The sequence below is a fragment of the Mycteria americana genome, chromosome 9, assembly GCF_035582795.1.
Source record: "Mycteria americana isolate JAX WOST 10 ecotype Jacksonville Zoo and Gardens chromosome 9, USCA_MyAme_1.0, whole genome shotgun sequence".
Lineage (NCBI taxonomy): Eukaryota > Metazoa > Chordata > Aves > Ciconiiformes > Ciconiidae > Mycteria > Mycteria americana.
The window spans coordinates 17,546,587-17,561,526 of NC_134373.1; the positions used below are offsets into that span (position 1 = coordinate 17,546,587).

Consider the following 14,940-nt stretch of genomic DNA (forward strand, 5'->3'; position numbering starts at 1 on the left):
AAGAAGGTCTGTGTTGAGGCTCACTGAAGATTAGATGAGATCAGTGGTGACAGAATTCAGGATCAGAGTTGGATTTTGAGAAACATCAGGTTATATGAGAGGTGAAGTGATAACAGACTCTCTGAAAAGCTGACTGCAACCAAGTCCCATCCCCCAAATTATGAAACTTTTAAGGTAATGTAAATTGGGCTTTTTTGCTCCTGTTCCTTAGTAGGGAAGTTTTGGTTTGTAATGAAACATTGTGTTAAATCAGAATCCTGAACTGAGAGGGAATGCAGTCCTTCATCCTGGGACGCTCACAGGCTTGATGCCCAGCACCTAAGAATATGCACTGAGAAAAAAAAATGGGGACTGGCATGGAAGTTGCACCATGCTCTGCACAAGATTGTGACCAATAGCCATGGTAGTAGCCATGTGGTGATGTTGTGTTTTTAGTTAAGGGTGACAGCAGAAAAGCAAATACCCTCTCTCACTGCACCTTTGTGTTGAGAGAGTGGAAAAGGCAAGGGGGTCCTGGTTTGAATAAATCAAGAAAAAGGATCCTAAGGATTTCTGAAAGATCTCCATTAGTGCAGATGGCAAGAGAATAGAGAGCTGAAAAAGGTGCAGCTGTTTTTTCTGTCATACTTGGAAAACTTAAAAGCAAAAACAACAGCAAAGCAGCGTTTCCTAGAAGCAGATAAGAACAGAGGAGGGGGCAGAGCTGCTTGCTTGGGCTGTGGCAAAGCTCCACCTGACTTTAATGCAGGCAGGAGCGTTCTATTTATTAATAGTTGTCACTTTGATTAGAATAAAATCCAACTTACTGAGCTTGATGGTGTTAAGCTATAATGTGCTACTCTGCTTTCCAGTCAAACAAATTGTCTTGGTTGCTTTAGAAGTCTAGAGAAGAACTACCTCTTTTAAGAAACTAATGACAAATATTTCCATACTACCAATAGATAATAGCAAATCTCAGTTGTACTGCAGCCAGTGTGTTTCTTCTAAACATAGTTCGTGGAGGATGTTTCTTAATTTATTTAGTTGCTTAGACTTGACAAGGAGCCAGTGCTAACAAACATGCTTTGGTACCAGTACAGTACTTCTGGAGTTCACTTGACTTGGGAATATAAATACTGCAAAAAAAATGCGTGGAACAGTGTAGCACAATTGCTGTAAAATTCAGACTGTGTGTTGTGCAGGTGTGCAAGTCCTTTCTCCGCCGCAAGAACACAAGAGTGGTGGCTAAAGGAGAAAGAGGACAGGGGTGTGCATCACACGTTCTGCAAATCCAGGGGGGGACAGGGCTCTTCCAAATGTTATGATCAGGAAATTGTAACACAGTTATTTAAGGAAAATGCATGATAATCTGTTCCACTTCTAATTATTGGACTTCTCCTCCCACTCCATCTGTTCTGGTATTTTCTATACAAAACCTACGGGGATTCCTGTTGTTATTGCAAACTATTAGAAATGCAGTACAACTGCAAGAAGAATGAGATTTTTCTTGATTAATGTTTTGATGTATTTGTCTCTAAAATACTGAAATTCCAGTTTCTTATTGTTATGCTTCTGTCCCCCCCGGCCCCCCGACTCCCCATCCCCCCAGTAAACATCATTATTTGTTCTTCGTTATTTTGATGTACTAAATATAGAGATTAAGGAAATAAATATCAACACAGTTCTTTTGAATATTAATATTATTATAAAAGAGGTTTTCAGTATCAACTTTTCCATGATTGTCTTTGTATCCAGTATATGCATAGTATTTATGATCTATATGTATTTATGTATTTATGATTTTTGAAATTAACGTCCTTCAATCAGAAGACATTGGAGATGGAAAACAATTAGATAGACAGAGGAATATTAACAATTCATGGAAGTTAAAGTAATTCAAAGTCAGCCCCTAATATTTCAATGAGGAAGGGTCTGATCTAATGAACACTTGCTTACTTGTAAGTACAAGTAGGTTTATGTTTTTATTTTTAGAAAACTTATGTGAAATACATGCAATATATAGCTATACTTCTTTTCTGATTGTAAATGAGGTATATATAATTATCAATATTAGGTAAGTAAGTGATGGTTGACTTTTTGGATTGATTAAATGCCAGAGCTTCCATTCATTTCAGCAGCACCAGATTTCAATTTATTTTTGCTATCGACCTAGTTGGTGGAATCCTAGTTGTTGGTATTTGAAATGTAGAAATACCTCATTTCACGTTATGTGATTTTATACGAAAGGGTAATATGGAATTCTGTTAGCACACCTTCATAGAACATTTATTTCTAGATGGATAATAATGGAAATACTAACTTCATGCTCAAGCATACTGGAAATCATGTTTTAATTTGTAGGGAGAGAATTATTTTCATAATCTGGCATGTTTTTTAGGTAAATCATTCTTGAGCACAAAGAGTTTAAACTGTACAATATATAGATAACTTGTAAGTTGCAGTGAAGTTACATCAAATGCTTCTGGGTTTGCTGAAACATCTACTGAAAAAATAAACTCAGAATGGAGTGCATAGTATTTGGCACGTCATTTTGTATCCATATGCTGCTATGGAAGGCTAGACCTGGACCAATGGGTTCTTATCACTTGTCTTATAAGTGTTACACAGAGTGGTTCTTGCTTAATGCCATTGAGTAGCCGTAAGATCTACATGAGTTCTTGCCACCTTTCCTTGTGGCTTTTGAAAAAAACCCACATCTTTGAGGATTTACCCATTTTTAGTTGCCAAACATGGATGTGCATGTATGGTTTGTGCTGTTTAAATCAGTTTAAAAGCCAATGGAAGGTCTGACCGCCCTTAAACTAATGTTTAAGAGGTATGAATTCAGTGTAGTCTCCAAGTTGTAAAAGACGCGTGTGTAACAGTAGCTCTGGTGGTAATCATGTCAACTCCCAAAGGAGCTGCATCCTCATTCATTAGTGAGTGAGCTTGTATAGTGCCCTGAGGGCAGAAAAGTTCTTGGCATCTTTCCTGTTGTCAACTGGGGGCTGTGCCATGTCTCATGTATGCTGGGCTTCTGCTTCAAGTTACATTTAAAAATAAGTTACGTTGCCTGGATAGTGAGTTATCTCTTAGGACCATGTTAATTTGCCATTTGGGAAAATCTGTTGAAGGAATGATCTTATCTCTCCTTGACTACTTTACTTTTGACAGACTGGAATCCCTATGGATATTGTAAGTCTCATTTGTCATAATACTATATTATAAGGAAGCAATGTTTGTTCTGAGAGTGAATTCTGAAAAAAAAAAACCCCACCCTACTAAAATACTATATTTATTCACATTGCTTTTTATTTAAGAGGGGAGAGTGTCTTAAGGTTGACCTCCATGAGTATTATTAATGGAATACTTCTAGAATAGCTTTTTCCTTAAGCGTTTTGATATCAACACCCGCTGTTCAGAAACTCAGAATTACTTTACTTGCACTTAACTTGTTTTTAGCCGTTTCTTAGGCGTAACGGAAACACATGACATTCTCTAATACTCATGTATAGCCATAACTAAACAAACAAAATCAGAAAATTAGAAAATCCTGTAAAGCGATCATACTGAGAAGGAAAAAAGACTAATATTTACATTAAGTTTTGGGAAAGATCTCAGGGGCTAATGTCATGTAAATACCTAAACCACAAAATGTAGTGACTTGCAAGGGATTGATTTTGCCTTTCATTTACGGGGGAAAAAAAATTGTAGTGAAAGCAGGTGGGTCTGCAGTATGATGCAATGGGGGCATCAGATATAAGGGGAGAAAGCTGTTAATTTTTTTATGGGGTGCATTTCTGTAGTTAGGTGGGGGGGTTATAAACATAATTTCATTGTGCTAATCTTTCCATAAAGCTGCGTATAAGCAAGTGTAGGAAAGTCTTGGGCAAGTTTGTTGGGGGGGGTGTGGGGGGTGTGTGTGTGTATTTGTTTTTTGGGGTTTTTTTTGTTTTTTCTAAGGCATAGTCAGTAGAGCTGAAGAGAGTTTTATTCAATATGAAAGCCTAAGTACTACCTCTGGCTCTAACCTGTTTATAAAACTGTTTTTGAGCTACATGCTGAAGTAAGTATTTCTGACAATGTTCAAAACTTCCGCTGACAAATTATTAAACTGTACTGAAAGCTGTAGAGTCCCAGGAAAAGCTTATGAACAGATGCAGAATTATCTCAGAATCTTTCCAGGGAGCTGTTTCAAACATGTCCTGCCTGATCTTGCATCTTCTGGAGTTCTGAAGGAAAACACTGAAAATGGAGATGACAGTGTGAGGTCTAAAGGCAGGGTGGCTGTGTGTAGTTTAGTTGCAGCCCATAACGAATTCAGCCAATGTGGACAGAATGAAAGGGAGAACTTGTCATCCACCATTGAAGGGATACTGTTGGCTCAAGCAGTGTCTGAAAAATGCTGTGCTAAAAAGGTCAAGGGAGGAGAAAGCCCAGATCTCACCCCTCCCATCAGTTGTATGGGTACTGTTTCCTGGCCAGATGAGACTACTCAATGTTGGTGTAGAAAGTAAAGGTTCCTCATAGCTGAAAATGGTCAGACAATTCAGGGATGAAAAAGCCAGCACAACCTGTTCCTAAACTGAAAATTCTTTGGTGTAACTTGTGTAAGCAGTGGTGGGTGTTAATAATTCAAATGATGTCCCTTTGAAGTTTTCCCAAATACCGTCCATGGCACAAGTTAAAACAAAAGCAACCACGTGCAATCTGAGGTGGACGTAGATTGTCCAGTTCACAGAAATTTGTCAACTGGATACTTTTATTCAGTTCTGATAGCACTTCAGTTACTCTTCCACTGCCCTATTTTTGAGTGTGGACTGCTTCCTTGGATCTGAGGATTAAAACATTGTAGTAGCATCTTTAGGTAATAGAAAAAGGGGAGAGGCTTGAGTATGGCTTTAGATTTCTCTATAGTTGCCTTTAACGAAGACTTTGGAAGAGCATGCTTTCAAGTCTGGAAAGTAATTAATTTCTTTAAGTATGCTGAAATTGTTCACAAAATGATTTTTAGATGAGTAAGTTTTGTGATGGAATTGAGTTTTTTCATGTAACGGCCTAATATTGACCCAAATCAGAGGAATTAACGTGCAGGCGTTACACCAATTTTTTTTGTTTGTCAGTGATAAAGAAAAGCACTTAGGGAGAAAATCATAGAAGTAATATTTTCACAAATAGTTTTCAGGAAGGTACAAAGGGAGAAATCATGTACTTAGATTTGACTGAACTTGACACCACTCTTACTTGAAAAAGATGAGTAGTGACTGTTAACCATGGCCAAAGTCAACTGTGATTGCCTGTGCCAAAACTGCGATCTTGCCAGTCTTGGCTTCTGCAGTTTTCCTGTGAAGCTGCAAAAGAGCTGGGTGGGGGGAGTGGTAGAGACTCCTTGAGTCCCCGTGTCTTCTGCCCCCTTTCTGGCTCCGGGGTAAAGCATGTCTCACTGGCCCCTGGGACTCGTCTTGCGACGGGACTGACCGATACAAGACTTTATAATTGCTCCCCCAAAATATCACTTTCACTGCTTAATCTATTAATTATGTGCCTTTTTTGTAAGAGACAGATCAAATTTGGGTAAGGATGACAACCTTTCATAACTTTTGCAAAAACATCAGTGACCCGGTTCATTGCAGCGTGCGTGAAGCCATATGTACGTGGCTAAAGAGGAGCAGTGCCTGTTACACAGGGACTTGTTTTCAGATAAATATGTGTAGGAGGAAGAAAAACTTTTAACAAAATGAGACATTTTGGATCATCTGCTCAAATGAAAACCTGTTTTCCTCCTCTTAGACAAGGGTGAAAGGGACCAGTGAGGATCAGTGCCTTTTGGCAAAGTCTGTCTGCTACTTGCATCTCCATTACGTAGGTAACTCCTGCTGTGGGAGTCGAAGTTACAAAGGTAAAATAATGTTTAAAAATTATGAAGCTGAAATGACCAAATGAATTTACAAGAAAGATCAGTTATATTTATGACAAAGATTTACAAGTAGTTTAAAACAATCTGTGTTTGACATGATAAGTTGTCTTTATCATTAAAATGCTAATGAAATGGTAAACATATGAAAATAATGAAGCTTGTCAGCTACATCTTTCTTCTGCCAGCATTCCTGCTTAGCTCAGGTCTGCATACAGATTTGGTGGAGTGACAGTGAGAATCTATTTGACCTTTGGGAGCAATGCCAGTGTAAATCTGTGCCCTGTTCTCTTTGATTTGATGATTTTGTCCTGAAGTGCTTCTACTTGTAGTTTAGGTCATCTTTATCTGATCATTCTTCTATAGGCTTTCAAAGGTGGGTCTAAAAATCAAACTTCAGTCAAACAGGGTCACTGGTATTTGATTGGCAATAGTTGAAGTAGTAAACTGGCAAACAGAAGTGAACAAATCTCTTATTATTAATGCCTCCACTAATCAGTCTGGTAGGTCCGTATGTTTTCTGCTCTGTACAGACTCCAAATGTATCCTAGTCTACTGGTCATGTATTAACTCTGGCAGCAGAAACACCATGGACTGCAAAACTGCAGGCGGATTTCAAATGTCTTTGCCACATGAAATGATCTGTACTCAGCCACGGAGTACAAAGAAGATTGCATTGTTTGCAGGAGGATGCTAATTGTTTTTTAATTTTTAAAACTTTTATGCCAAATGATTTCTATACCTTGGTCCAGGACAGCATCAGAAACCTAGCTTAACTCTGATTTTAAATATCAGTGACAGTTTTACTCTATTCTGTGATATTTTTTCTGTAAAATTTAGTTAAAGTATGTAAGCATAGCTTCATTGAAGTATGTATATGTAAAGAGAGGACAGGTCTTCTTTAACTTCATGGATCTTTAATTGCTTATGAACTTCAGAGAAATTTGTAGAAGTTAGATTGATGTGGCACTTTATGGACTTTAGATAATTGAATACAACATAGCTGCTGTTTGAATACAACTCTGAAATCCAAATTATGTAAATCTACTGTTTCAGAACTAGCTAGTAGAAATAATCATAGTTTTTGCAGTTGAAGATACTTCCTTTGGATAAATCCTCTGACACACTGCTTTCCTATTGATGCATTTTTTTTCGTTATGGATATGAAGAAGAAACTATAGGCATGTTAGACAGCCTTTAGCTTTTTGACGTTTGTGACTCCACTTGAATAAGCTTTGACTTACAGTTAATTAAGCACACCTGTCAATGAATTTCATGGGCTTATGCAGAAACAAATCTTACATTTATAAAAGTATTGAGGTAGGAGAAGGGAGAAAATATTCCGGGAAAGTGTCTCAAACATATTTTTCCTTTCAAGTTGTGCAGCTCAGTTGGGATGGTGTTCAACAGTTCGCTCTCCATAGTTGTAAATGACCCATCTTTCTGCAATCATCACACTTTTCTGTAGAAGAAACAGAGAACAGATTATATCCTGCTATTCATCTACTAGACCATAATATAATGTTTACTGTGCTGCAGCTGTGATCAAAATGACTGTCTCGCCAGCATCTACAAAATTTGAGCTCAGGGCTAGTTATAAGTGTGTGGTCATCCAAAAAATCCATGCAGCCCCATCTGGCTTCTGAACTCAGCTTTCCTCTTGGATACTGTAAGATGGGTTTGAAATTGTGTCTGTGGAGGCAGGATGATGAGATGAAAAAGAGGAAAATTTCTGCTCTGCCTTCAATTTTGCGTGTCCTTAACAGGGAGAAAGGGAGATCCCTTAATGGAAGACTGGTAGTCAGGCAGCCCATATGGATTACCTGGCATCTTGCAAGTAGATGCAAATGATTTGATTTCATGGGAGAAGAGGGGGAAAATGCTTGTTTACTTTTCTCCCCCCCTTTTTTTTTCCTCCTTCCTAACTGGGTTTACAAAGCTCAGACAACTTCTATGAGAAAAAGCTTCGGTATTGTGTCAGCTCTGCTTGAGACTAGAGGAACTCCTAAGAGGACTGTTATGTTCCTGGCTGATGTGCTGGCCACTGGTGAGTGGGAGAAGGAGGTAATTATGGAGACATTCTGGCAGAGGAAGGAGAGGCAGAGAGTGACTCACCCTCCTTCAGAGGTGTGGGACATTTGTGTTCCAGTGCCTGCTCCAGTAGGTGTTGAATTATTTATTCAACCCAGGAAGGAGAAACTGAGATTTTTTTTTTTTGCCTATTTTTTTTTTTATTTCAATGAGGGAAACTTTATTTGAAATCTATTTTGTATGATTTCAGAAAAAAAATACTCCCACAGGCATAGCTGGAAGCTGTGTACTAGGCACACTATTGTGTGAATAGGGCAGACAGCTAGTTAAAAATGAATATTTGGACATCTGTGCCTTCCCATTCCTTCAGGGTCTTGCTGGGGAATGATTCTCAAGGGTATGGAGAAAGAATTTCAGCATGTAGATTTCTGGAAAGCTCTTGTTTGGAGAGAAAGATCTGGGTTCCAATTAAGAAAATGCTAGTTTGCATTGCATGTAAGGAGTTGTGTTCGTTTATGTGCTAGCTCATTATTTAGTTGTTGGCTGTTTTCTAATATTTGCCTTGCACTGTAAAACAGAAGGCATTTTTTACATGTTAGGTGAAACGATGTTTGTGCAGCACCTGATAGTTACAGATGCTGTCAGAAGAGTCAAAAATAAACACGCAGGTCACTATTTGGAAACAAACCTCTGGATTTCAGCTTGCATGTATTGTCTGTGCTAGTTGATCTAATAGGCAACCATGAATTGCAAAAGCATCTGACTTTCATGGGCATCCATCCTGGCCTTTTTGGCACAGAATAATTTTTCAGCTTTAGAAAGGATTTATTCTACCTGCCAGTGTGATTTATATACCATATGTCTCCTCTTCAGCCTCTGAGTATCCATGGCCATAGGGAAGTGCTCTGCCTCATCTGTAGTGTGTGGAAATAGGTTTCTTTTAATGATATTAACTCCTACAGAGCCACTTTATTTCCTCCCTGTATTATTTTTTCTTGGCGGTTGTGTCAGCAAGAGATAGCTATACTGTGTGTGACGTGGAAAGGAGAATACTATGAATTCCTGGTTTTGTTTGCTCTTGGCAGGCACTACTACACTTCCCACCCTTGTGCGCACACCTACCTTGATGATGCAGCCTTCCCTGGATATCAAACCCTTTATGTCCTTCCCTGTGGACAGCAGCTCTGCTGTTGGATTCTTCCCAAATTTTAACACAGTAAGTAAAGGTGTTTCCACATTTGGTTTCAGTGTATGCATACCAAGACGGTTCTAATATGCAGTATTGAGGCTGCCTTAAAACAGTGCATTGCTGACGCAATTTTATAGAACCCTTTTTGTCTGTGCTGTGGTAGTTGCTGTTCCCTTGTGTAAAAGACTGAGTGGTACCCAGCCTTCTCACTGTGAACGGGGCCACTCTTTTTTAACTTGGTCTGTTGGAGTGGTGTTTGCACACTGAAAAAAACCCTCACGATAGAGATTGGACGAGCGATAGAATCATTTTGAGCATTTGCCTGGGCATGTGCATTTCCATGTGCTTAGAAAAGGAAAAAGCAAAAGCTAATGGAAAAACAGGTATGACAGGTAAGATCTTCCACTGACTTGAATCAAGCTAAGTCTATTGCAGCCAGTGAAGCAACTGGAGGATCTTGTTAATCCTGTATAATAACAATAAAGTCTAAAATTGCGCAGCCAACCAATGTGAAAAATGTGAACCTGCTGCTTTTAGTTTATGGTAAAGCATCTTGGGTTTTTGCAAAAAAAATTATTGCCAAAATAATGCTCAATGCTTCTGTAGTTCTCCAAGTTTATCAGAGCAGCAATGCTCAAAACAAAAATACTCTCTTCTGCAGTTCTTGCTTCTTTAACAGCTCATAAAATGGTTCTGAATGTTATCAAAATGCTTTTATGCTATCGCATTTTATCATTTGTTTAATTAATTATTATCTAAATGCAATGAGTACACCAAACCCGATATTTTGCATGTTGCCACTCAGGTTTCCATGTGTGGTGGTAATTCAGCACGGAGCGAGTTGGCAAATAGTAAGCTAATAGCAACAGGAAGGAAACTGCTCTGGGTCATTTCTGCTAAGTCAGCGAGTACAATCTGTTCGTACGTGACCGTTGCCTGAACTGTACAGCATCACACTTGTCACTGTAATTGCGGGGGTGATGGAAAGGGAAGCAGTGTCACCACCTCCAGACAGTGATCGGCTGAACCACTTCCCAGTGTTTCCTTTCGCAAACTCACCTTCTGTCTGAAGTTAAAACAGCAAGAGGATTTTTTTTTTTTTCTTCATGACTTGCAATTGCATCTTGCTGACAGGCCTTGTGCTACAGCACACGGTGCTGTGGGATGGTTACGAGGTGACGAATCAGCCAGTTTCTTTCAAATGTCAGCAGCCCAATGTATATTATAAACAGCAGCAAATATTACTAATTCATTACAAAACGTATACGTGAAAATTGCGTGTTTATGAGGGAGATGTGGGGATGTGCATGCGTATAGACTGGGGGGGTATGTGCATGTGTACAAAGAGATAAAGATTAAAAAAGTCCAGGTATATTTAAAGAGCAGGACCAAAATTCAATACAGTTTTAAGAAAGCAGTGTGTCGTTCTCATCTTCTAGGCCTGATGCAATTCATATTCATTTTCCATCCTCTTTCTAATACGTTTGAGAATTTTATTTGTTATTGACTTGTCAGCTTTCCAGTTGCACTGGTTTTATAGGTGAACTTTTTCACAGGACTCTACATAAAGACTCGGAGAATCTTTTTTTTTAGGGATGCTTTAGTTGTAGAGTCAACCAACGTTATTTGCTTACTGGTGGTATTATTGAAATTCTGAGTTGCAGTAGCCTCTAGAGACAGATTAACGTGGATATTTAGACTCTTTTTGCCTATGTACCCTAGCTTACGTTCATCTGGGTTACATTCCGTTTGCCTAATTCCTGGCGTGTTTATCCTTCACACCTGTCATTCCTCTCCAAACTTCTATGGGTTTTATTAAAAAAGAGAGGCCTGGGTTAATTGGCAAATATTGTCAACGCAGTGTCTACTTCCTCCCTTGGAATTCTCGATAATTATATAAAATCATGCTGCTATGCACCACAGACACTGCATGTTTAAACTCTCTTTTTTGAGGAACAGTGGTTCAGTACTACTCTAATTCACAGACTTTGCCATTTATCTTGCAGGTATTGATTTTCCCTAACAGTCTTTTACAATGGACTTTAAAACTCATTGGAAAACTAAATCATTCATGGTTATCTACCGACAGGCACAGTGAACGCCAGCTGTCATGCACTTCCTTTCTTTCTAACTTAGCACAACCTTTGCAAATGTAGATTTCTATGTGTGTGTATATATAGTCTTTTTTTTTTCACTGTAAAGTGCTGGGGGGAGTATGTAAAGGTTTGTAAAAAGCCTTTTTCTAGAAGATCAAGTTCGAGTGAGTAGAAGCTAAATTCAGTTGACCCATAATGTATGTGTCATCCAAAGCGCCGTAATTTTTCATCTTGTGCAGGAATAGAATATTAGAAGAGCTTTTCGTCCCTTCCCCGAAAAAAAGCCCATCATTTGCCTTATGGATCAAATGGGAAATCTATGCACTTCACTCATAAGACGGCTTGTCAAGGACTGCAGAGAGTGAAACCTCTGTGTGCAGCACTCAATCTCTTTGCCTTCAGTAGGACTGAGGGGACCCTGCAGCACATGCCCGGGCACTGTTCATGCTTGCATGTGTTCACTGAAGGTGGCAAAAAGAAATGTGGTCTCAAGAGAAAACTTATTTGGACCCACCTGTTCATTTTCAATGGCAGTCAGATATAGAAACATTTTTTCTAAACCTTGCCAGGAGGTAGTTTCTAACTTAATTTCAGTGGCCTGAAAAAAGAAAAGTTTCTGCTTAGGAGCTTGATACAGTAACTACCAGGGCAAGAAAAACAAGGTAAAATATATTGACTACAAACATGTTTAAAGGAACACCCCCTACGGTGTTTCCAAAAGAACTTCTCTTATTTATGGAAATATATTTAAAATCTGGGGTAAACCCTTTCCTATATAGCTAACTTTGACAGTTTTAAATTCTGAAAACATCTGTGATGCTCCAGATGAAACATCAGTGTTCCCATTTCATTTGTGAAAGTGTTCTGATCACTTGCTTCTCTCCACATGGGGTACTTTCAAATGAAGCACTGAGCAGACCCTGATTTTTTTAAAAGAAATGCCTACCACAAGTATATCTTATTTTCTTGATGGAATTGTGTGATTTAGTTTAAAATGCCTCCCTTCTGTTTCTCCTGAAAACATTAATAGTTCTAAAAATTCTGTGGACCTATGTATAGTACTTACCAATTCATGCCCCAGTTAAATTTGTCTTTGTTCCTTAGGACTTACTTATTATATAGGAAAAATTAATTGGGGAATGATTGCACTAACTCCTTGGATATATGCCTTTATTCCACAGTAAGGGTGCCTTTTTATTTCAACAGATCAGCCAGAAAGGGATCTTCTAAGGGCAGAATGAAGGATTCCAGGCAGGAGAGGTATTGCAGAATAGGTGCTCTCTTCTTTCCTGGCCTTTTCACAGCACTAGCAAATAGTTTTGTCAAAACAGGACAGGCATGATCAGGCTGTCACAGCCTGAACCTGAGTTGCTGCACAGGACAAACCCTCTCTCAGAAGTGCTGCAGCAGCGGGTCCAAAGGTGTCATCATGTTTGTCCTGGCATCAAGTTCTAAAAGCTCTTGCTCAGTTACTCATACCCCTCTGTCTGAAATGCATAGCTTGAATCAAATGCTCGGCTGGTATTACTTAAAATGTTGTTCTTGCTTATAGCAGACAACTATGGGAGACAGCATTATAAGAACTTCCCAAATTGGTACCTCCAATTTGGAATGGATGTGTACAAAAAGGTATTGTTTAAGTGGAGTTCTTTTTTAGCACGCTAAAATGACTTCAATGATTCCTTAGCATGTAATGTCTTGCCTATTGATTACATTTAAAGATCTGTAAGACTTCAAAGTAAAGTGCATAAAGTCCGTGGAAATCAAAGTTAAGATTACTGTGGTCCCCATTGTGCATTCATTATAATGTAATCTTGAATTTGACACTTGCTGGCTTCCACCACACAGCTTCACGTTCTCTACCATTCTTTCTCTACACCTCCCTGATTCTTTGTCTCATGTCATCCATCTTGTGGACTGAATGAAGAAAGGATGCTTTGTGATCACATCTTGGAAGGTTATCATGATGCATGCGCTAAAGTGGCTGAAAGCCAGGATTTATCTTGCAAGGCAAAGTTAATGATCACTGTCTGCGTCTCCCTATAAGGGATGTATAAAAAAAAATAAGGGATGAGAAAAAAAATCTCAAAACTCCAGTGCGTTCTACCTTGTCCTGAAATGAGCAGCACTACGTGATTCAAATTTAGTCGAAGTGGTATAGCCATGGACCTGTCAGTCTGCACAAAAGCAGTATCAGCAACTTCTCAGATTCTATCATCATGGAAAATAATCAGCAATTCATATGCTACCTTCTGAGTTTGTTATGGCCTCAGGGGTAATCAAAGATTATAGCATCTCTTGTAGGTTTCACATTAGTGAAATATTTTCCATCTAACTAGCCCATGATTGGTTTCTAAATGCTGGTTCATACCTTCATATTTTAGAGGACACACAGGTTAATGTGGCCTACTTACTGCTTCAGTGTCTATTTCTCTTCAAGTAGGTTTATGCTGATTCTTTATATTAGAGTTCCCTCAGTCCCCTTGCAAAGTGGACCAGAAGTATTTTACATCTGCCAGTGAAGGTGAGCCAGCTGGAATGGGCTACAGGAAGGGAAAGAAGAGCTGACTAGTAACTTAGTCAGAAATCTCTGTCTCTTCTCCAGCATTAGCCTTGCTGGACTAAGTATCCCTGGCCTACCCCCAAGACAACTACTGGGGGGAACTAATTTGCTCTTTCCTCTTCTGCATTTTCAATTATGTCCCTCATTTTTATTTGCTACATATCTAGTTCTCATTTGAAGGGCCCAGTAATCCGCCGAGGCAGAAGCGGAGGTCTGCAGATAAGAGCGCAGGGCACTCGTATCGCCAGCTTCCCTCGCCCCTCTGCGCCAAGCGCCTCTTCTGCATTTGGCACGGCGCCGCGGCTCGGGAGCTTGCCGTTTCCTTAGCAGGGTCTGAATTCAGCCACTTAATGCCCTGCCGCAGTGCCAAAGTACGCTCTGGAGCTCAGGATTGTATACAGGAGGAGCAAATTACAGATGCAGCCAACTGGATGTTGCCAACCTGTTATCTATGGACCTCTTTACTGAAGTAGCCTGTCCGTGTGCTCCGATTTCCCTGTTTCCCTTTTGTGAAGTGCTGGAGGGGATTGACCTGCTCTTCTCCTCTCCCTCCGAAACACTCTGCTCCAGAGAGCCGGTGAAGTTTTGTAAGAGCTATACTTTACACTCATTAACTAACAGCACAGAAAGGAAATTTAAGCAACTGACTTAGAAGGAGAGGTGCTTTGTGGGGATAGCTGGGTATTTTGTTTGGGGTTTTTTGGTTGCTTTTTAAATCAAGAAACGGCAAGATTTTTTTCTTACAGACATTTTATACCCCTTTTTATAGTCATGCAGGCACAAAAGGCATTTCAGGTTTGCCTTCTGTTGCTGTGTTGAGCATTTAAGAACATTCCTATTTCACTTTTTGTTATTATGGATATAATAGTTCATGTTTTCCAAGTCATAGCCAGAATCCCCCAAACTACAGCATGAGGAATCGGACTGTTACCTTTTATAAAGAGAATAAAAGAGAATAATCAGTGTTTCCCCAGATATTTACAGGTGAGGAAAGCAGAGGTTCAGGAACCACATAATAAAGCCCAAATTCTGGCCGCACAGACCTCTCTCTGTGGCTAGTCTTTGCTTTCTCCTCTGACTCTCTTCTCCTCTCACAGTACCTGGCTGCAGAGTCCCTTTACCCACCATGTCTTCCTCTCTTCAGTTTCCTGTAGTCCCTTTTCTTTGT

At 39.4% G+C, this 14,940-nt stretch overlaps 1 protein-coding gene across 1 annotated transcript in view; it reads left to right on the forward strand.

Annotated features, from left to right (window-relative positions):
- The window catches only part of ZNF385B (zinc finger protein 385B), a 171,053-nt gene that overhangs the window by 105,591 nt on the left and 50,522 nt on the right, over positions 1–14,940 (forward strand). Inside the window, exon 3 of the mRNA XM_075511768.1 lies at positions 9,010–9,140. Within this exon, the coding sequence (XP_075367883.1) occupies positions 9,010–9,140 (131 nt within the window). The remainder of the gene's footprint in view (positions 1–9,009; positions 9,141–14,940) is intronic.